Raw genomic sequence first — 21,970 nt, forward strand, 5'->3', positions numbered from 1 at the left:
CAACGCATAGGCTTTATAAATCTGGGCCACAACGACTCCATATTTACTTACACCTCCCCATGGCATTAGCTTTTCATGCATCTTTAGGTCACTTATTGTGCTAAATCCAATTCCTTCTACTGTGTGGTAGTAAATTCAGGGATGTCTGAAGAAGTTGTGTTGATCCATACATTGGACAGTGTGAGCATAACTACATTTGAATGCTGGAATGAAACAGGAATGAAAATCCTGGGGCAAGCTATTATAGGTTCCCTAAACAGAAAGACTTAAGACCTTAAGGTTTGTTGGACAGTGTATGCCATCAAAACGTGCAAGATGTCCTGTTTTCCATTATGTTCAGTGCATTGACTATAATGTACATGTAATGTGGCGTATGGCACATCGGCCATGTTTTGACTGAGCAGGAAGGTACAAAACAAACCACATTTATGATCTATGTTAATAGTGGTGGGTGCAGTGATCTGTGTGTCACTCCTAACTTGACCATCTACCAAGATCCCTCAAAGTACCTAGGCTAAGCTTTGACTCTCTTCATTTCTCTGTCCCACGTGGAGTCCAGAATAATACCATGAGGTGAACCTTTACTAATGCCTCCCTGTGGAGGCATGCTCAGGCTTGTGAAGACTTGTCTTTCATATGCATTTAATACACTAACGGTGATAAATCCAACTTCTTCCACTGTGTGGTAATAAGTTGGCAGATGTCTGAAGATTTCCTGTTGACTTGCACATCAGAGAATGTGAGCATGACTATATTTGAAAACCAGGGTAAAAGTCCTGAGGCAAACTCTTTTAAGTTCCCCCAAAACACTTTCAGAAAGACTAAGGACCATAGGGTTTGGTGGATAGGCCACTCCATCAAAGCATGTTAGATGTTCTGTTCACCGTTCTGTGCAGTGCATTGACTATAACTCACTTGTAATATGAAGGGAGCAACATCGACCATGTTTTGACAGAGGATGACGGTAGGAAGCAGGCATTACATATGGCCTATGTGAGTAGTGGTGGATGCAGTGATCTGCGGGTCACTCCTATCTTCACCATCTGCATTTCACCTACACAAGATACCTATGGAAAAGAACCTAGGCTAAGCTTTGACTCTCTCTTCATGTCGCTGTCCCACTCAGAATCTTCACTAAAACTGTGCAGGTGCCTTCTAAAATGTTATTAACACCTCTCCATAGCAGTCTGGCTAGGCTTAGGAAAACGTGTCTTTCATGCACCCTTGTCACACTCACTACGCTAAATCCAATTACTTCCACTGCATGGTAGTAAGTTTGGGGGTGTCCAATGATGTCTTGTAACTCATCTGCCAGACAGTGAGATTAAACTACATTTGAAAACTGGGGTAAACCAAGTTTCCAAATGAGCACTTCCAGAAAGACTAAGAACTTAAGGGCTTGGCGGACAGTGTACTCCGGCAAAATGTGTTGCGTGACCAATTCCTTGTTACATGCAGTTCGTTGACAATAGTCCACTTGAAATATGGCAGACAGAGCATCTGCCACCTTTTGATGGAGGATGAAGGACGCAAGCAGGCCAAAAGTATGAACAATGTGTACCTATTTACTGGGGTGCTCAAAGGCACAGTGTCCCAATTCAAATTTGTAAAGAAAAACCGTGTTGGACTATGGTCTCTCTTTGGTTGAGAATAATTTCAAAGATTTTTCAAAACAAAAGGGAGCACTTTAAAAGTCTCAAGTAATGGACTATTGAACAAATGCGTCCTTGCTCAGCCATTTACAGGCACATACTAACTATTAATCTTACAGCTCCACTTCAGTCAGTTTCCCAGAACTTCACGTTTGAGTGGGATAAAGTAAAGGAAGTTGGAAAACACTGGCCTGGCTGACTTGGGCAAGGGGGGCAGTATTACTGCCTTTCCAGTCTCTTTCCTTGCTGATCACAAACTCTGCATCACCGACATAGATCACACTTTTTCACTATTGCTGTAAAGTGGTTGGCAAAGTATCAATCCCGCTGCTTTGCTCTGTCATCTACAACAGACAAAGTAGTGTCTACTGTTCTTTCATCAGGAAGACTAGCAATAATGGCCAAGATAAGAAAGGACATCAGTCTTCCTTTAGAGTCCTGATGTCAGACAACATAAGCATTATATGTTGCTAACTGGATCAGGTGGGCAGTCAACATCTTATAGCATGTACGGGTTCTACAACTTGCATTACATTGTTGAAGTATTTGATCATGTTTAGCCCCTTTGCTCATGTATTGGTAATGAAGTATACAGTTGGGATTGTGTACCTCTGCCAACTGAACCCAAGTGTAGTGTAGTTCCTATATCCCTGATAGGCTCTGCACATTGGAATAATATACACTATAGATTTGACATAGGACTGAGGTCAGTATGTCTCTATCGAGTCCATTAAACTTAATTACTAGTGTTTGCCAGCTAACTCAGAGGTCACTATAAATTTCTTGAATATACAAGAAGGGATTAGTTTCTGACAACCGCATAAACATGACAACTTTGTTTCCCTTAGAGTCAGAACAATCTCGGAACCGTGGAAACAATAGATAACAATTTCACTCAGTCAATCGTGCATGCTTCGTTTCTACAGAGTTGCACAGAAATAGAGAGACAGGCGTTTCAATAAAAAGGGTTTATTGAACAGTCTTATTTCTCATGCAAAAGATATGAAGTGCTACAATCGTAAGACAGGCTGCGAAGTACAATATGTACAGAGTTAGCAGTAAAATAAAATAATACTGCAATAGCATGGTTTGTAGCTATGACATATATTCATAAAATACATACATAAATAACACAGGCTAAAATGTGGATACTAATCTGATGCTTCTAAATAGTTCTACCCCAGTGTACCTAACCTAAGTGTAGTATGAGGAAAGATGTAGGTGCTGTTTTATAAAGTACAGCTAGCTATAGCTATAGTTTTAGTTTTGCCAAGAGTTGCCAAAAGTTTCTCTAAGTTCTAGTCTGCTCCATACCTTAGAATATGCGAGGTTAGAATCTTTTCCGGGACTCGATATCTAACACCCCACAAGGGGAATCAGAAACACTGGAGCTGGATTCTCTGCGAGGAGAATGACAGTGTCTGGTCAGTGCGTCAGGCTGGAACTCGATTTCCCTCCGAACTTGCCGTGGCGAACCGCAGGCAGGCAGTCGAGCTGGATCGTGCCGGAACCGTGGTTTGCCAGGGCAAGTGCAGGTATATTTATACCTTGAAGGTGTTTGGGAATGCCTGTGTTGATGTAAAAGTCGGGCATCGGAACGTCATGAATGAACCCCTAAGGAATAGATGTTCATGCATACTAAATGAGTTCTTGGATAAATCAATATCCAAGCAAGGGAAATTCCTAAAGGCTTAAGAGTCTGGTTTTCCAAGAACTTGTTGTGACGTGGATGGACGGATGTAGGAGACCATGCCTGTATTTGGTTAGCATGGACAATGCCTAAATAAGGGCTGGATTTTTTATGCCTAAATAAGGGCAATATGAATTGTAGCTATATTAGGGCATAAATCAGGAAACCTATATACGGAATCTAAATCTACACACAACACCCACTCCAGTTTCGTTTGAATGACATTACTAAATCGTAAACATACTAAACATGTCTAAAAGAGAATATCGCATGATAATCGAAAACATACTAAAACATATCTAAAAACCTAAAAATGCATTACAAACCCATTGCTATGCCTAAGGGGCGGTACATATTAAAAAGCAATATTTCATTCTAAGTATATGCATACATTGAAAATGCCAACAAGAATGTACCAGAAATATATACATATGATGAAATGGCTCGTTAATACAGAAGAAAAAGGGCCGAAACCATTTCATATCAGGTTAACACAAATCAATTGTTGATGTGACAAGGTGGTATAATGTCCCTGGAAGTTTTTTCAAAGAATTCTGTTCTCTATGAATAGTTCTACTATAAGCAGATTACTGTGCCAAAAAATGAAAAAAAAATACAAATTTGGAAAAAAAGAAATTAATCATAAGAAAAAAGTTCCAAAGTTAGTCCCCTGTCTGAAGAGAATGAAGGCCAAATCCAGAGTCTCATTGGAACACTGTGTGCCTGAATCAAAAGTCAGTGTGTGGGCCCGGAGAAATCATGAAATCTTCTAATCCCGTAGACAAAAAGTAATCTACCGTTGTAGGTGAAAGTTGGAATACCTCGTTTAGAAGATTAACTGCACATAGATGTGAACTATCGCCTTCAGCATTGGTTGCATCAGCAATGTTTGAATCGGATGTTACCTGCGTGCCTGATGTTTCTTCTCGTACCTCAGCAGGAGCAATTTGCGTCTGTGAGATCTCAATGAATGCCGTCATCAGGATTGGTAGCCGCTGGGGACAACACAGAGCATGGGCCGTTACTGGGTCCAGCAGAGTATCGATATCCGTAGGCATGACTGATGGGAGTGTTAGACAGATGTCTAGCATGCATTCTTCACTGCAGAGCAGGCAGCGTAGAAGAGGTAAGATGCAATCTTGCCAGATTGGTCTGAATGACAGAAACCATGTGGTGGTGAATTCTCGTAGACGAGGTAAACCAAAATTTGGACGATGCGCTCATGACACTTCATCTCCAAAAGAGCTCTCTCCATGGTGAATTGGGTGTCGATGGTGAGTTGGCTTGCCATATCGTAGCAGTAGGAGCAAAAATAGGATCCCTGCAACGAGTGCTAAAAAGAGCAGCAGTCCGCCAAACACAGAGTGCACTAAGTTTGGAAAAATTCCGAGTGCTGCTTGAAAAGGTGCTAACAGTCCTGCACACACGTTCTTAAAAACATGTATAATAACGCTTGTACCAGACATGTTTAAGATACGACCTAACATTTCCGAGAAATGTACAGGGCAGTTTGTATACAAAAGGGTATGTATCTCTGCAGAAGTCCTTGCTACTTGGAGATCATAGGTTTCTCTGGCCGAGGTCAGTGGCACTGTTTTTTGTAAAAGAATGGCTTTCATTCTGCTTAGAGTATCAATTCGTATAGAAGAGATGTTCAGTGAAGGCCACAAAGGCGACTCCCTGGCTGTATGTATCTGTGGAAACAAGACTTGCATACAGCAAGTGACCCTGGATGTAACCCTAACTAGATATGGAATACCTGGCAACATGCCCCAGCAGCTGTGATCATTCAACATAATGTAGCTCTCATTAGCAAGTTGGCCAAAAATTGGATTAATCACTGCAGCCAGTGAACCTTGCAGGTGACAGGATAAGTTTGTAGTGGAACCATCACAGGCCCCGTGTATGTTAATACCCTGACAAAGGAGAGAACCGCTTAGTGTGTGCTCACAGTTTTCACCGCTAAGAAACACTTCACATTCTCCACTCCAACATCTATGTGTGTAAGGTAAATCCCAGGATGTCTTGATGTATCCTTTACCCAACCTTTCATATTTTCCAACTGGTATATGTTTTAGGCAATATTAAAAATGGAAAGTTGTAACAGGCAGAGTAATTTTACCATGTATGATCCACTCAGTAGCTGTTTTTTCTGCCACTGTGAATGGTAATCTTTCCAGTTTTTAATGCTCAGCATAGTTTAGTCTGCTCCCCTTTGTGCCAGTCTGATCTGTTTATCTGTGAGATTGAATTCTGAAAACAGTGAGGTAGTGTTGATTAAACGACAAGGCACATAGCCTGCACGCAAGTTTTGTAGCGTCCAGCCCAATAGCATGATAGAATGTAGCTGAGACTGACATTGTTGCAACATAGCTGAGTCCTGTTCAATGATGTCTATGCCAGAAGACACAATTCTGTCCAATGCTGTCCAATGAATATATTCTGGACGACAGAGTTGTTAACCCATTGTCTATTACAGAGAGAGTTTTCTCTAAATTAATACGATCAATTTCTCGTATTCGTTCTGCAGTCTCTGCTTGGGTAACCTTCCATGCTTCATTATAAGCAGCGTAGATACCGGCATATATGAAACGTTTTTGGCGCAGTTTTCTTGGTCCTAGCAAGAATTCCCTAAGGTCTGCGCCTTCTTGAAGTAAAGTTAAGTGTTGTTTTACATCCTTCAGTGTAGCTTTATGTAGCCAATCAAGGCAAAGTTTCCCTACACTGTATGTTGTTACTACCCCTGGATGCTGTCTTTGAACATAGCGTGGGTCTGGCCTATTGATACTGAAACCCTGTGTTTTGTTCAGGAATCGATCCTGACAGTTATTCATGTCTGTGGGCCAGAGCAACCATTTTTTCCATTCTGGATCTGATCTGTTGTGATGCAAAATATTATGTACGTCGGCCTCCCCCCGTGTAGTGCTATTGCTTGCAGGTATAGGTATGGTCGGTGTGTTCATGTCTTTGATCCTGGCTAATCCAAGGCTAGACGTTTGCTGGACAGTGTCATTCAAAAACATAATTTGCTCAGGGATGATACAGGCTCTAAATAAAGCTTCTACACCCTGTACTTGCCAATCTTTTGTACACCAGACAGTTTTTGTCTCAATGTTGTCTTTTCAAAAGTCAAAACCTTGTCTAGACAGTTGGGCAATAAAGGCTGCAGAATAAATCTGTTTCGTATTGGTTAACATATTTTTTGTTTCTGTCTTATCTACATTCTTAATATAAAATGATTCTGGATTTGATAGGTTGAACTCTGAAAAATATTGAAATTTCATTGCAAACGTTTTTGAGCTACCCTTTGGAGGTGTAGGACAATGTTCCCATTAATTATACATAAAAACATTTCTAGGTGTTGCAGATTTATGCAAGAAATGATGACCATAGTGGTTATAACAATACATTTGTTCATAGTCTGATGAACCCTCTAAATATTCATGATTTGTGAATACAGTAAACATCTCTAGATCAGACATCATGTTATTAACAGTCTCGAAGTCCCAATCATCAGAAAAGGTACTAGAGGTAATAAAGTCACTTAATGAAATCTTAAATAAATGTGGAATCTTCAAAAGCTCAGACGGGCCAAAAATGTCATATTGAGTTTGGTCCCAAACTATACCATCGTGTATAGGAACGGGTGTGATGTTCACTGCTGACAAGTCTCTTGCTTCACAATGGGATGATTTTTGTGGCTGGAGAAGTAAGTTCACTCTTTTACTTGCTGTGTCCATTTGAATATATCTTCCATTTATCAGCATACCTAGAGTTAATACCAGAGCTAACCAAAGTAGAAAGAAGAAGATTCCCAAAACAATCCATAGCTCAATCCATGGTGAAACCAGATGATGAAAAAAATCTGTTGCTTGTTCTTTGAAAGTTCTTTGTACCGACGTTGTTTCAGGTTCGCTTGGATCCTCAGAAAATGCATCAAAGTTCATAAAATAGCCAGAGGCAGTTCTGTCAATGGTGGAATTGCATTAGGATTTGTTGAATTTGCTGGAACCAGTTGGTCACTTGTTACTTAGTTGTAGGCAGGTGTATCAGGACGAACTGTGATTTTGGTTTCAAGAGGGATAAGTTCCATAGCTTTGTTGCTTAGTCCTTTACTTCTCACTGCTTCAAAGGTAATGAGTCTCTCAGTTTGAGCCTCTTGGATTGTAGCTAGAGGAGTGCGTCTTCTACATTGGCGGAGTCCACTTGGCCTACTGCTTAGTATTGGCCACATAGTGTGGTTTGATCAGGTCAATGGACACAAATCTTTTCTCCTTTTTACCAGCAAGGGGCGGCAAAAGTACTGTTCTCGATCTGTGGATTGCTAGGACAGGTACTGGTTGTCTGTAAGAAGGCCCAAATCCTTTCTTGTCCGCGATCTTTTCTCTGACTAGATCATCAAGCTTTGGGATCCAGACAGGCCTTGCTGGGACAGCCGGTTTTTCCTCAGTGATGGTTGGCTTCAGGAGCACGTTGCTTTGTTTCGTTCTTAGTTCATTTAAGTCCTGTAAAACAGCAAAACAATCTTTGATATCAAATTTCTTATTTTCCATCACTGTGCCTTGCATATCAAGGTCTGGTACAAACATTCTAGTTCCAAATAGAATTTCATATGGAGTGACACCCCCTAGAGAACTTCTTGGCAAGTTATTAAGTGCGTGCTGGACCCCATAAAGGTGTTTGACCCACCCATCACCCGAACCTAATATCCTAGCTGTTATAGACTGCTTTATGTCCCGTTTTTTTCTTTCCACAACAGAATTTCCCTCAGGATGGAATGGAGAAGAATACTGCAATGCTACACCCAAACTGGCCATGGCTTCTTTGTAAGCTCAAGAGCTGAACGCAGGACCCTAGTCAGAATGTAGTGTGCCAATTGCGTATTTGCTGATAAAGACTCACACATCTTTTATAACAGTTCGAGCGTCAGCCGAGTGCTGAGGCCACATCCATAGGAACCTAGAACATGAATCCACTGCGACCATGATATATTTATAGTTACCATCCCTTTGTAAGGGACCGCAGTGGTCCAGGTAAACACATGCTAATTGTGTATCTGAAATTAAAAGGGGCGTCTGCGCAGGACGTTTCACAGTAGAGACTTTCATCTTCTGGCATATTTCACAATCCAAAACTTAATTCCTGGTCTGTTTCCTAATGCCTGGCCACCAGTATCTGTTTTAATAAAGATACTGTGGCGGAAACACCTGCATGGGCAGAGGCGATCCCTTCATGTGCTGCTAGGATTAGTCCTAATCTATGTTCCATGTTTGGTATCACCCTATCCCCCACTCCAGGGATTCGAGCAAATGGAACATTGTTCGCATCAATTATATATGAGTATTTGAGTGGAAGTTTTTTAGGTAACGCTGCACCGCTGCCTTTGCTTGAAGCATTGACAGCCAGCATTATTTCACTGTCTATTTTCGTTTTTGAACGAGTAATTGCAGCTACGGAAGCCGTTTGCACAGCCCCTTTCGCGGCTTCATCAGCCAATGAATTCCCTTCAACGTAAACGCCATCACGGTGATGACTCAGCGTGTGTATCACTGAGTGTTTTGTAGTCCGTTTTGCAACTGAACTACTTGCTCCCAAAGTATTTTATGCTTGATTGTGTCACCTTTTGCATCCTTGAAACCATTTTGAAACCAATGCTGTAAATATTCATTGTAAGATTGAACACAGTAAAAAGAATCGCACACTATGGTGGTCACACCTCCCTGTGACAGGATGCCTATTGTTCCACCTTCCTCTGCTTGAGCTTGACTCAGCAGCAGAAGAGCAGAAATGTGTCTCTGGTCGGCAGCAACCATTTTGTGCTGTCCGGGTCTAGAAGACTTGTACCGCGAACACTGAGGGCCTAACGGAAGGCTCTTCCTGTGCTTGGAACCAAACATTCCACACAGTTTAACGTGTGGAGATATGTTTCTAACATGTTTGATACCAAACCTGATAGAATTCGTTGCAGCCGTTTTCGAGATGGTCATCGCGTAATTACGCAGTGCCTCTATATAGTATATGGCTGCTTCACTTACAACCCAGGAGAATGGACTCTGTAGGCTCCAGGGGTGTCCTGCTCATGTGGTGACACCCTCTCACTTAGAACAAAGCACTCTGGCTTCAGGATTTCACAGGGCCTGCTATTGTGGTGACTTATAAGTTTTAAGTGCAGTGACCCTTAGATATAGTAATCCTATATATTCAGTAAGTGGTGCATGAACCAACATACACAGGCTGCAATGGCAGGTCTCTAGTTCCATTTTGCATGGTCTCCCATGGGTGGAATAATGCGTGCTTCAGCCCATGGGAGACCTCTGTGGTACCTATGCCCTGGGTGCCTTAGTACAATATACTAGGGACTGATAAGGGTACCCCAGTATCCAATCAGGAGCATACCTAAGTACTCAACACAACAATTTAGGGAGAAAGCAGATAGACTGGGGTCCTGATTAGCAGGATCCCAGTCAGACTAGTCAAAATACAGCTTAGCACCAAGCAAAAAGTGGGGGTAACCATAGAAGTAGATCCAAATTTCCTACAGGTACTAATTCACTTGTTACTCTGGTAAGGTTAGAAGTTCAAGTGAGGCGCTATGAGCTTGTATGATTTGGGACCATTGGTACTGATGTGGTATGGAGACATAGTACCTCTATAATGCTCTCCTGTGGTCTCAGGAACAGCTTTGTTTCCGAACAGATTCCTTGCAACACTACCAGGACGTGCAAAACATAAAATTACATGTCCTACCTTAGGGGTAACCTATATGTAGTAAAAGGGGAGTTTAAGACTTGGCAAGCAGTTTTACATGCCAAGTCAAAGTGCTACTTAAATGTGTATAAGGGAACTCCCAATGCTAACCTATGAGAGGAGTAAGCCTCATAGTAGTGAGAAATGGTTTTACCTGTTTGTCACTACCAGGATATGCAAAACATAATAGTACATGTCCTACCTTTTACTTACATGGCACTCTGCCCTTAGGGCTACTTAGTGCCTACCTTAGGGCTTACTTATATGACATAAAAATAAGTTTAAGGCTTGGAAAGTAGCTTTAAATGCGATGTTGAAGTGGTAGTAAACTTCACACACAGACCCTACAATAAAAGACCTGAAGCAGGCTTGAAAGGCTACTGTTTGGGAGCCACAATCAGTGCTGCAGGCCACTAGTAGCATTTAATTTACAGGCCCTAGGTATATGATATACCACTTTACAAGCGTCTTAAAGGTAAATTAAAGATGCCAATCATCTAAACACCAATTACACACATGATTAAGGAAGAAGCACATGCAATTTAGCACTGGTAAGCAGTGGTAAATTGCTTAGAGTCCTAAAGCTAACAAAAAGAGCCAGAAAAACACGGAGGTCAAAAACTAAAATTTTGGGGGAAAACCAACCTAAGGATGACAGGTCTAACATCTACCCTTTAAGTCCAGACAGAAAAGCTTTGATAAAGGGAGATAAATTCTTGATAAAAATAGGAACAAGAAGCCAAGTTTCACCTTCAACAGATCTGGATTTCAGCCTAAATCCTATGTAAATTACTCCTTTCATCGATCTTCAGAGGGGAAAGGTTTCCCAATTCAGCTTTCCAGACTATGCCAAGTGCGTGAACCCAGTTGGGCTTTAGATATATTTATTGCTGATTCAATGGCTCTCCAAGATCACGCACAAATAGTTTCTTCACATTGTGTCTTGTAGATACTAAAAAAAGTTTTCTCTGGTTTCCCAGAGTTCCAGTTTTTTGCATAACCCCCTCATTTGGATTTTAGCAAAGAGACACGTTTTTATGGACAGCATTTCTACCTTATTCCAGAAGAAAAAAATAATCTGGTTGTCTCTAAAGCAATGGTGGTGCGGCTAGTTTTCAAGAATTTTTCTAGTACAGAAATTGTCTGGCCACAGAACATTTCAAGATTAGCTCTCTTCAGCAGGTTATTCCTTTAGTGATGTAAGGATATTTTGTGGCCACATTCGATTTACAGGATTCTTACCTACACGTTCCAATTAGTCTGACAAGTCAGAGTTAACTCATATTCTCTGTGGGGTCTAATTAAAATATGTTCCCACTCACAGTCCCTTATTCATACAAGGGTGGTTTGCCAAGAGTTGAGCCTTTTTTATTACTCGTCAACAAGAAAACGTTTCTTCAGGTACCTTTTTAGAATCTGAATTATGTTGGTGTCAACTTCAGCACAGATGTGGGAAAAGTGTAACTTCCAGCTCCAAGAAGGATGAAGCTTTGCGGACAGGTAGATAAAATTCTAAAGAAGCATGAAGCCCCAGTGAGAGAATGGCTTCATGGCCAAGGAGATATGGTAACTTTTTTATGGGTTACATCTTTTGCATTTTTAAGATCACTGCAAGAAAAAAATGGTCTTTGTTTGTAGACAGCAGTGGTAAACAATTTTCTTTGAGCTTGTTTTCACCCGTGGCAGGTGGTTCATCATATTCTACAACATTGGTCTCCGACCTCAGAGGATTACAATTTCTAAATTCCAATGACTTCTTCTGTACGGACTAAGTTGACCTGGTGGACGGAGACTGCAGGCCTGTTTCAAGGGTCTCCCTTTTTCCTATTTGACCCATTGGTCTTGATAACTGATTCCAGCAGTCGGTGTTGGGAAGCAGTCCTGGGGGATTCATCAGCTCATGGTCTCAGGTTAGTTTAAGAGTCGACAAAGTATTCAAAGAGAGTTGATAGTGATTCAGAGAGCTTTACTTGTGTTTTCTCCCCATCTCAAGGGTTCTGCTCTAGTTATCAGGACAGACAACCCAGTTGTGAAAGCTTATATCAACAGGCAGTTTGGAACAAAATGCCAGAGGCTGATTCTCATTGATTGGGTCCAAGTGATATGGGCAGAGCAAAATCTTCTCTCCCTAAAAGCCATACATATTCAGGGGTGCTGGAACATTCAGGCAAACAAACTGACCTGTATTTTTTCCATCTCTCAATTATATTCTCAATCCCACTCATTTTCAGGCTCTTAGTGACAGATAGGGAACGCCAGTGAAAGATATATTTGCAGATCAGTCAAATGCGCAGTATCCAATGTTCTTTTCGAGGCTACTGAGTAGTCAAGAAGTGGGAGTAGATACTTTCCTTCATCACTGACCGATTTCCTAGTGTATGCCTTTCCTCTATTAACTTTGTTTTGGAAATTTTACTGAACATTCAGAGGGAGGGGACGGGTGTCATCATGGTGGTTCCATTTTGGCTGAAAACGACCTGTTTTTTTCTGCTTCTATTCCTGGCAATATACAGGGAGTGGGTTCTCCTCATATCCCCCCCCCCTCCCCTCTGTTATCTCTGATTCTGAATAATGCTTTCCTGTCATATCTTCAAATATCGCCTTGGAGTTTCAGAGAGGAGGTCTTTTAAGGAAGGCCATTTCCTTATCTGTCTCGCTTTCTTTACAGTCCTCCAGCAGAGATTTAATGAAGACTTCTTTTAATCACTATTGGGCTTCTTTTCATATGTGTTCTCTAAAACCTATCGCCCTTACTGTGTTCTCCTGAGGAGATCCTAGAATTTCATCAGGAGCGCTTTGATGAGAACTTGGTTTCCATTCTAAAACTCCAATGGTCAGCAATCAAAGCTTTTAGATCCCTGTCGGGAAGTCTTTCCTTTATTAGGGATTTGGTTTCCTTTTAAGGGTTTTCTTTTGATTAGTCCAAAAGTGAAGACTGTTTTTCTTCTTTAGTATCTTCCCCTGGTGTTGACTTTTTTGTGGGGTCCTCCTTTCGAACCCTTGGAAGAAGCTACAGAGAAATTCCTAACCTATAAGGTTAGTTTTCTTGATAGCAATTACCTTGGGCAGGAGGTTAGGAGCAGGGGTTTATTTGAATGCCGATATCCATACTTGAAGATGTTTGAGCGGGTGATGTTATGCTTAGTTCCAAATTTACTCTCTAGGATTAATTTCTCAATTCATAGAAATCATGAAATTGCCATTCCTTCCTTTTTGGATTTTTCTTGTACTGACTCTTCTTTGAAATCCTTGGAAGTGGTAATGGCCCTTACAATATATCATGCTAACAGGGATTGTAAATCCTCTAAATCAACTTTGACCATATGGATTAAGTCAGTATTTTCCTTGGTTTAAAAGGATGCTGGCAAGAAATTTCCAAAGATTGTGTTAGCTCACTCAACAAAGGCGTGATCACTTCCTGAGATGAATGGACTGCAGTCTCCATGGTGGTTATCTACTCTGCTGCATTGTGGCTACTCCATTGACATTTATTTTTCGTTACAGTCTTAACTTAGCTGAAGCTAACGAGCTCTCATTTTGGCTCTGGAGTTCTTGGTTCAGTCTCCCAAAATGATGTGTAACAGTGGGCTGTTATTCGGTTAGATACTTTTCTGCTATTGCTACTCCTTTATTTATGCACCATGGTGTTTGGTTCTTTGCAACAAATAAAAATGGTGTACACATCCAGTGTGTTTTCTTTTTCTCTTTCCTTGTTTGGGGACACGAATGCCTAAGCATTGGCATATCCTAATAATAGAAGAACTGGGACCGTAACATACATTTCTCTGATTCTATTTTCCTTCTTTTACTACTTACAACCCCCCATTCGTCCTCTTTTATCTCAGCCTTCTTATCCATTCTATTGAGGAGTGGGCTCTTGTAATGTTCAGAAAGTGCTGCTGGAGGAGGGGTGATTTCAAGGAGAGTGGCAGGGTTCTTTATAATTGAAAGAAAGAGAAAACAGCTATGTAGGTTGTGGGAAATACTAATGTACCGGGTAAATATTACTCATAATGTAAGTATTGGGACAAGGAAGAGAAAATCGGAGTAATGAAGAGTAAGTAATCATAGTATTTTTTCAAACAATCACTCCATTTGACTGATAATTAATTTCCCATGGCCCTAGGTGCTCCATATCACATTAATGAAGTTGCGGTAATACGCTGTAAATTTGATTCCCTTCACATATTTGGACCTAGTTTATTCCCTGCATAAGCCCGTATAGGGCAGTTCTTTGATCATGCAGTATCCTAATGTATGGGGTCATAGATTTGCACTTTCCTTTACTCTAGCAGAACAGATTCATGCTTTAGTGTTTTAACAGTAGATATTTAAAGTCAACCAAATTACGCATTAGATATTTCTCTATTTCTCCTTTGTTGTTATGATCTAGATTTGTTTATAAAATTAGATTTTAATTTGTGTTTTTGGATTGACAGATTGATTACAACTTCAAGTACCTACAATGTCCAATTTCATTTAAGAAATTATCGAGTGAGGAGGCCAAAATAACTTATGAGCCACTTATTAGCCTCAACGTGAGTAAACATTTTGCTTTCTTATTTTGTTGGTCTTGCCTTTTAGAAATACATGTCAATTTTTTTTTAATTAAATGTGCATAGAATGAATCACTTTCTAAGTGGTCTCATAGGAGATTGTGAAACTGAGCGCTTCCATTATATGCTTTGTTTCTTAATTTTGTAACAAGCATATGCTGCCAATATTTTATCATACAATGGCTTTCATAATGAATCGCCAGAATTTAGATGGGGGCAATATAGACCCACTTCTAAACCAAGCCTTTTTTTGCTCATAGCAAGGAGAACAATTATGTGGACCTGGAATTATCTGAGCCTTTTTTCCATGTGGTAAATCTATTCCAATAGACATCTTGGCTAAGGGTTGATCATTTTTATGTACCTTTAAAATATGGTAGCAAGCAATGTTACAAAGTACTTTTCTACTGCAGAGTTATTTCATGGGAAAAGGAAAAATTGCATATATGGACCTACAAACCTGGTTTACAGAAACATCAGTAATCCAGTAGTATAGCTCCTACATTTAAAGCACATTTCTGTAGTTTTAAGAGATTCACTCCCAAGGGCTGTCAGGAATACCAAAAGAGGTCGATGGCAGTCATAGAGTGCTTCATTATATAAAATAAAAATGTACATTTGTTTTGCAAGAGGGTGTAGAGTTATTTTAACTGTGGAGAAATCCTTAGTGGATAAAATAGAGTTCCCTTTCAATTTGAATGATAAACCACACTCAATCCTGCTGTTAGCAAGAGTAAATTAATGTCAATTTATGTATGTTTTTCTGATGCAAAACCCATTCTAACCCTAAGAACATGGGGAATCCACCATATGGATGCTATTATGTTTTCTTTAATGCACTTGGCACAAATTAAATTACACCAATCCTAATTCTCTGAATCAGGACTGATGGGAATGTCATGTCTCCAAATGGCATACATCTAATAAACCAGATGAAACCATTTTCTATTGAGGACTAACATGATATTGTGACTGTTATACTGAATGATACTCTAAAATACATTCTACCACTTGCATTGTCTGAGCAAAGGTTGTTGAGGAGTGCTATGTGACATGCCCCTTAACTTTGTCTTCCAAGAATTTTCAGTAGAAGACAGTGATTTGCATGTAAGCAACATACTGTGGTCTGAATGTGTGCTTACCAGTTGATTTGATGAATGGTTTTCTCTGGGGAATCAAGCTTAGTATCAAAACACCTTTTGCTAGGAGTGGAGTGCTGTTCAAACATCGTATTAAAGGTAAATAGGCATTTCATGTATAATGCATTACATTATAAGCAACTGAGGGCTTTGTGAAGTGAAAACGGGGAAACAACATAAGAGGACAAAGACTTGGAGGAGAGCAACAAGAGTACAGTCAGCAAAGTAAATATTGTTGAAGGCAATAAATGATCTTAGGCATCTAACCTCTGGAGAGCTTGGTCAAATTCAGGTATTAAAGATAGTACTAGAAGATAAGCCTACCTTGGGCTAAATCTTACAATATGAGTTGACCATATGCCTGTTTGAACAAATGTGCTTAGGAACTTTTTTTTAAATTAAGAAAGTAATTATCAAGTCCATAGCCAATCAGGAGGCAATTTCACAATGAGGAACCCTGAACATTGACTGGTCTACCACCAAATGTCTTGTAGTGTGTATGAGATTGGCCAGATGGAGAGTACTTTACAAATGGTGGACTCTAGGGGGCACATATACAAAGCTTTCATGCAGCACAGGGCAGCAAGCAAAGTTGTTGAGCTGGATTGCATGGAATGGAGAAAGCAGAAATTAGCCAGAATTTCTGCTCTCTCCTTGTGCTCGTGCTGTGTTTCCAGCCTTGTGCCAATGCAGGCATCCTTGCAAGATATTGCAAGGGTGCCTGCTTTACAGGTAGGATTGTTTTTGCCTTGCGTGACACAAGTACAGCACAGAGACTTCATAAATATTGGTCTTGGTTTCTAGTTTAACCCCTTCGCCGCGGCAGGAATTCCGCCGCGGCGCTGGGGGGGGTTTGGGGGCAGCGCGGTGGCGCTGTGCTCGTGACGGAACCACTCCGTCACGAGCCACGGTTGAGCTGTGCTCATGACGGAGTGGTTCCGTCACGTCTCCGCCCACTGCGCTAATCGCCCGCACAGACGGGGAATTAGCGCCGCGTGGGCGGAGCGGCCGCCAACGGCCGTAGCATGACGGAACCCCTCCGTCATGAGCACAGCGCAACCGTGGCTCATGACGGAGTGGTTCCGTCATGAGCAGGGAAGGGGTTAAGAGAATGTGATGAACAGTTTGGAGAGACAATCTGGGCAGTGTCCATGAACGTTTGGTACTAGAATATCAAGTTTTAAATATTGTTCTACAAAATATCATACTAAAAATATCAACAAGGTAAGTATATAAAGATAAGCAGCCGCTCAATGATCTTTTCATTGTCAATATTCTTGCTACACTCTTCTTGTAAATATGTAAATTTTCTGAAACACAATCTGCATAAAGGCCTTTGTAAATGAAACTTTGGGCTTGAAACCTGTATTTTCTTTAGGAGGGAGCAAATAAAGGCATTTGTAAGTGTGGCATAATGTGTTTCTGTCATTTTGGGCTGAGTTCGGCCTGACTAAAAAGCATGGTGAAATTCTTGTGCTTTATGTTTTGTGTCTATCAGCATGGCAGGCACTTGTTTCTCTGAATAACTCAATTCTTTGTTTGTATAACTTTTAGGCCATGGTTCATCACAACAGAATGGAACTTCTCTCCCATCCTGTCTGTAAAGAATACTTACTCATGAAATGGTATGAATTACTTGGATTATACACTCAAATAATAAGCATTGGGTTTGAAAATGAGATAATCACATTATCAACAAACAAATACATTATCTGCTCTGTTTTTTTTACAAAATAATGATTTCATCAGAACTTGAAACACTTTTTGGAAACAGTAGTGTATTGTAGGGTGTTTGCAAGAAATTGGGTTTAAGACTAAGTTGTGTGAAACCCTTCTCAAGCAGCAACCACAATTTGTCTCAGGCTAAAGTCACAAGCAAACCCTAAATTAACCTGTGCTGAACCTTTGGGTAGTTTGGCACAGAGCAGTAAGGCTTAACTCAAAGGCAATGTATAAAGTATTTGTGTGAAGCTTCAAACAGTAACACAGTGACAAAACACCACATAATGAGCCCACGAAAGAGTTAGGAAGATAAAGTGAATTTTAATGAATAAAACAAGAGTAGAGTGACAAAAGTCCAACTAGCAGAACCTGAGATATTCCGTTTTTAGTAAAAATAGTGTCAAAATGTGTGAAGCTCCAACTGTGGATATCAGGTTGCACCAGACTGTGACAAAGTCACAAGTGCAGGTTGACTTTGATCGAGCGCAGGCCGTCTACAGGTACCCGGTTAGGTCCACTGAACAGATTACTTTAAATCCTGGTTTGCGGAGTATTGTGAGGATCAATGTCGAAGATGTGTGGTGCACTTGAAACGATGTAGTTGGTTCCGATATGCAGAGAGACTGCTGTGCTAGGTCTTGCTGCATCATTGTCAACGATCCTGTTGATGAGGGCTTGCGTTGTAATGTTAGGAGTCGAGGATGCATTCAGCAGTCAGAACAATGCGTTGGTTCTGAGGAGCTGCAAAGTTCTGGTCCGGAGTCCTACATCATCATTGAGACTGTTGTTGATGAGGGATGCTGGAACCTGCGACGAGGACGCGTTGTTCAGCGGAAGTTTAGATGAGGCGACAAGCTGTGATGCGGGTCTTTACGGCAGTTCCCATCCACACAATGTGTCAGTTCTGCTAGGGTTTGCGCTGCGCAGCATAGGTGATGCGTCGGTTACACTGGATCCACAGAGGTAGGCAGAGAACCCCAGGCCCACGTCCCAAGGTCTAGGCATGGGCTGGCACCACTTGGCAGGGTAGAGTCACAGATGGCAGAGCCCAGTTGCAAGGTTGTTGGTAGCCTGTAGTGCCCCCGGGGTTTCAGATCAGGAGGCAGGCTACTAACTGTTGGAGACACTCTGTGGTTCTGGTTTCAAGAGATGTAGGTCCAGTCTTTCTCACCCAGGCAAGAGGGCAGCAGGGACCAGGTTAGCACAGCAAGGTAGCAGCTCAGTAGGGCAGCAATCCAACAGAGTGGCAGTCTTTCAGCAGCAGAGTAGTCCTTCTCCTTGGCTGAGCAGCCACAGATCCAGAAGTGTACTGAAGAGTTTGGTCTGAGGTCCAGTATTTATACCCAGTTGTGCCTATGAAATGGGGGAGAAGCTTGTAGATGTTTCCCTTTACAGTTCTTAGGTATCCTACCTGCCCTTCCTGGCTCAGACTAACTACAGGGGCTATGCAACCCTTGGTGTGGAGGCAGGACACAACCTATTCAAGTGTAAGACGGCTGTGCCGAGCTCTTCCCTCTCATCCAGGCACCACTAAGCTCCCTATTGTATGTGGCTGTTTAAGAGAAATACACACAGCTCAACTGTCAGCTACACCCAGTCATGTGACCAAGAGATGGGCTGCAGGCAAAAAATGGCTAAGGCAGGAAAATGGCAACCTCTCAATAAGTGACATTTTCAAAATTGGAATTTAAAATCGGCTTTACCATACATTAGGATATTTCATTACACTTCCAAAGACACCAAACGTGGTTACCTGTGGCCATTTGGAAATAATAGCTTATTAAATATAATACGTTAATTCTAATGTTATCCTATCCGAGAGGTAGGCCTAGCAGTAGCAAATAATTCATTTAAGAGTTTTTCACTACAAGCCCATTTGAAACTTAAAAGTACATGTCCTAGCTTTTAAATACACTACATGCTGCTCTCTGGGGTTTACAAGGCCTACTCCAGGGGTGACTTATATGTATAAAAAGGGACAGTTTGGGCCTGGCAAAAAGTTTATTTTGCTAGGTTGAAATGGCAGTTAAAACTGCACATAGAGGCTTCAATGGCAAGCCTGAGACATGCTGAAAGGGCTACTTAAGTGGGTGACACAATCAGTGCTGCAGGCCCACTAATAGCATTTCCTTTACATGCCCTGGGCACATGTAGCACCACTTTCCTAGGTACTCACAAGTGAATTAAATGTGCCAGTTTGGGATGAGTCAATTTTACTATGTTTTAAGGAGTGAGCACATGCATTTTAGAACTGGATAGCAGTGGTAAAGTGCACAGGGCCCTAAAAATGAGATCAGCAAAAATAGAGGAGGAAGGCAAAAGGTTTGAGAGCGACCCTCCAGAGAGGGCAAGGTCCAACAGTGTGAAATTCTTTTTGAAATGCAAATCCATAATAAATTGTTACACAATGTTATACACTGATAATAAAATGATAAAAACTCTCATGATTGTCTTACATATTTAGTGAATTGAAAAATGAGAATCAGTACACTTAACAATAAATTAACTGAAAATGCACAACAAAACTTTGACATGGAATCGGGAATTAATTATCTAGAAGTTTAAAAAAATACCGTGTTAATCATGCTTCGCTTGGTTTCACAACCATTACTTGAGTAAATGCTACTTCTGTTAAGGCATTTATAGAGTATGTTTTCATTTGAAAATTAATATATAGAGCTATCCTCCTGACAGCACAGGCATCACAAATGACAACACGGATAATGCAAAATTGTTTCATTGCAGGTACCACAAGAAATAGCATGAATAAAATGCTATGACCTCCAGAAAGCCCAATCATTGAAAGACCATGACTTTTTGATTGGAGTCAACTCCCCAGAAAGAGCATCTCAGTGCAGTTTACTGCAAGAACAGAAAAACACCGAATAGGAAAACCATAGAACTTAGTAGGTATTTTAATAGAAAATATAAAATCCAAACAGTAAGGACTTTTGTTGAACAGAAGAATTTTCTTTATTGCAGATATAATCGATTCGGTATTCTTTGGTACATTCAAGTTTCAAATTAAGTATTCTTCAGTACATTCATGTTCTGAAATTTCAGGGGCATATTAGCAAGGGCCAGATCGCTGCTTTATCGGCACTTTTTGCCGATAAAGCGGCAATTTTTATTTCGCCCAATTACCAAGCTGTCGCTAACAGCAGTTAGCGACAGCTTCCAGGCGATAGCGACCGGTTTGGGGCCCGCTTTGCATGTCAGCGATATTTATCGCTAATGACATGCAAAGTGGGCGTACCCAAACTGGTGGCGACTGAAAGCAGTTGCTAACACAGCTATCGCCTATAAGCAATACCCGCGGCGCGATAAACGCGCGCTAACTGCGATTAGCGCCAGGATTTTACACCTGGGAAATCCTGACTTAGCCATAATAGTCAATGGGAGGTGGATTCTACGGCTAAGTCCCCACCTGCCTATTAGCGAGATTTTCCTTAGCGATAGGTTTTTTAGCACTGGAAATCTCACGTTAAAGATGGGATTCGCCGCTATCGCTGGATTCTTTATCGCCGTGGAGATAAACGTTGGTAATACTAAGTTATCTCCGCGATACAATCCAGCGATAGGAGGCGATACAAAATATCACGCTAAGCGCGGTTTGCGATAATTATCGCAGGTTGTTACTAATATGCCCCTCAGTCTTCAAAGCTGGACAAGTGCTCTGTTTTCAGATAATTCTCACATTTCCTGTGCCAGTATTCTAATTCCAATTCAAGCCTTGAAATAGTCACTGCGTAAGAAAACACGTCAGCTGTTGTCCAGTATTGAAGAATTAATTTTCTAAATATGAATATACCGAAGGATACTTACTTTGAAACTTAAATGTACGGAAGAATTACTAATTGATTACATCCGCAATAAAGAAAATACTTCTGTTCAACACAAGTCCTTACTGTTTAGATCTTTTTCCTAAAATACCTACTTGGTACTCTGGTTTTCCTATTTAGAAATGCATACACATTGGATCTACAAGTCCAACGTGAACTCACACCTTTGGTAGTAGGGAGTGGGATAACCCCAAAAGCACCATCCCAAATGTATTTACTGATTTCCTCACATTGTACCCACTAGAACTATGTGTTTTATTGAGGTGCGATTGTCAGACCACTACTACCTCCATTTTATAGAAAATCAAAGCAATTTGTGTAAAGGTTACAAATAATCTAAAAACAACTTGTAAATAGATAAAAAGCTTCTCAACTAGAACCCTGTTCAGTGGGTCATCGGGCAAGCATGGGTTACTTTTACTTTTACCCCTGGTGTCCCGGTGGTTGAGTTACTAGGGAGATGAGTAACCGGGCCAAGAACTACCTGTTCAGTACTTAACATTCAGTGGTAGTGGTAGTGTTGATAGGACAGCCCAAGGACGTAGGTGCAAGGCATGCATAGGTTCATTAGTCAAAATACCCACAGCGACCCTAATAACATTATTGTCAATCCAATATTTCT

General features: G+C 41.0%; 1 protein-coding gene across 3 annotated transcripts in view; it reads left to right on the plus strand.

Moving 5' to 3' along the window:
• The window catches only part of TRPA1 (transient receptor potential cation channel subfamily A member 1), a 1,005,076-nt gene that overhangs the window by 742,219 nt on the left and 240,887 nt on the right, over positions 1 to 21,970 (plus strand). For all 3 annotated transcript variants that reach the window (XM_085605436.1, XM_085605435.1, XM_085605437.1), the window contains exons 18-19: positions 14,529 to 14,627; positions 17,339 to 17,409. In XM_085605436.1, coding sequence (XP_085461562.1) covers positions 14,529 to 14,627; positions 17,339 to 17,409 — 170 coding nt within the window. The remainder of the gene's footprint in view (positions 1 to 14,528; positions 14,628 to 17,338; positions 17,410 to 21,970) is intronic.

The sequence above is a fragment of the Triturus cristatus genome, chromosome 5_1 (assembly GCF_964204655.1).
Source record: "Triturus cristatus chromosome 5_1, aTriCri1.1, whole genome shotgun sequence".
Taxonomy (NCBI): Eukaryota; Metazoa; Chordata; class Amphibia; order Caudata; family Salamandridae; genus Triturus; species Triturus cristatus.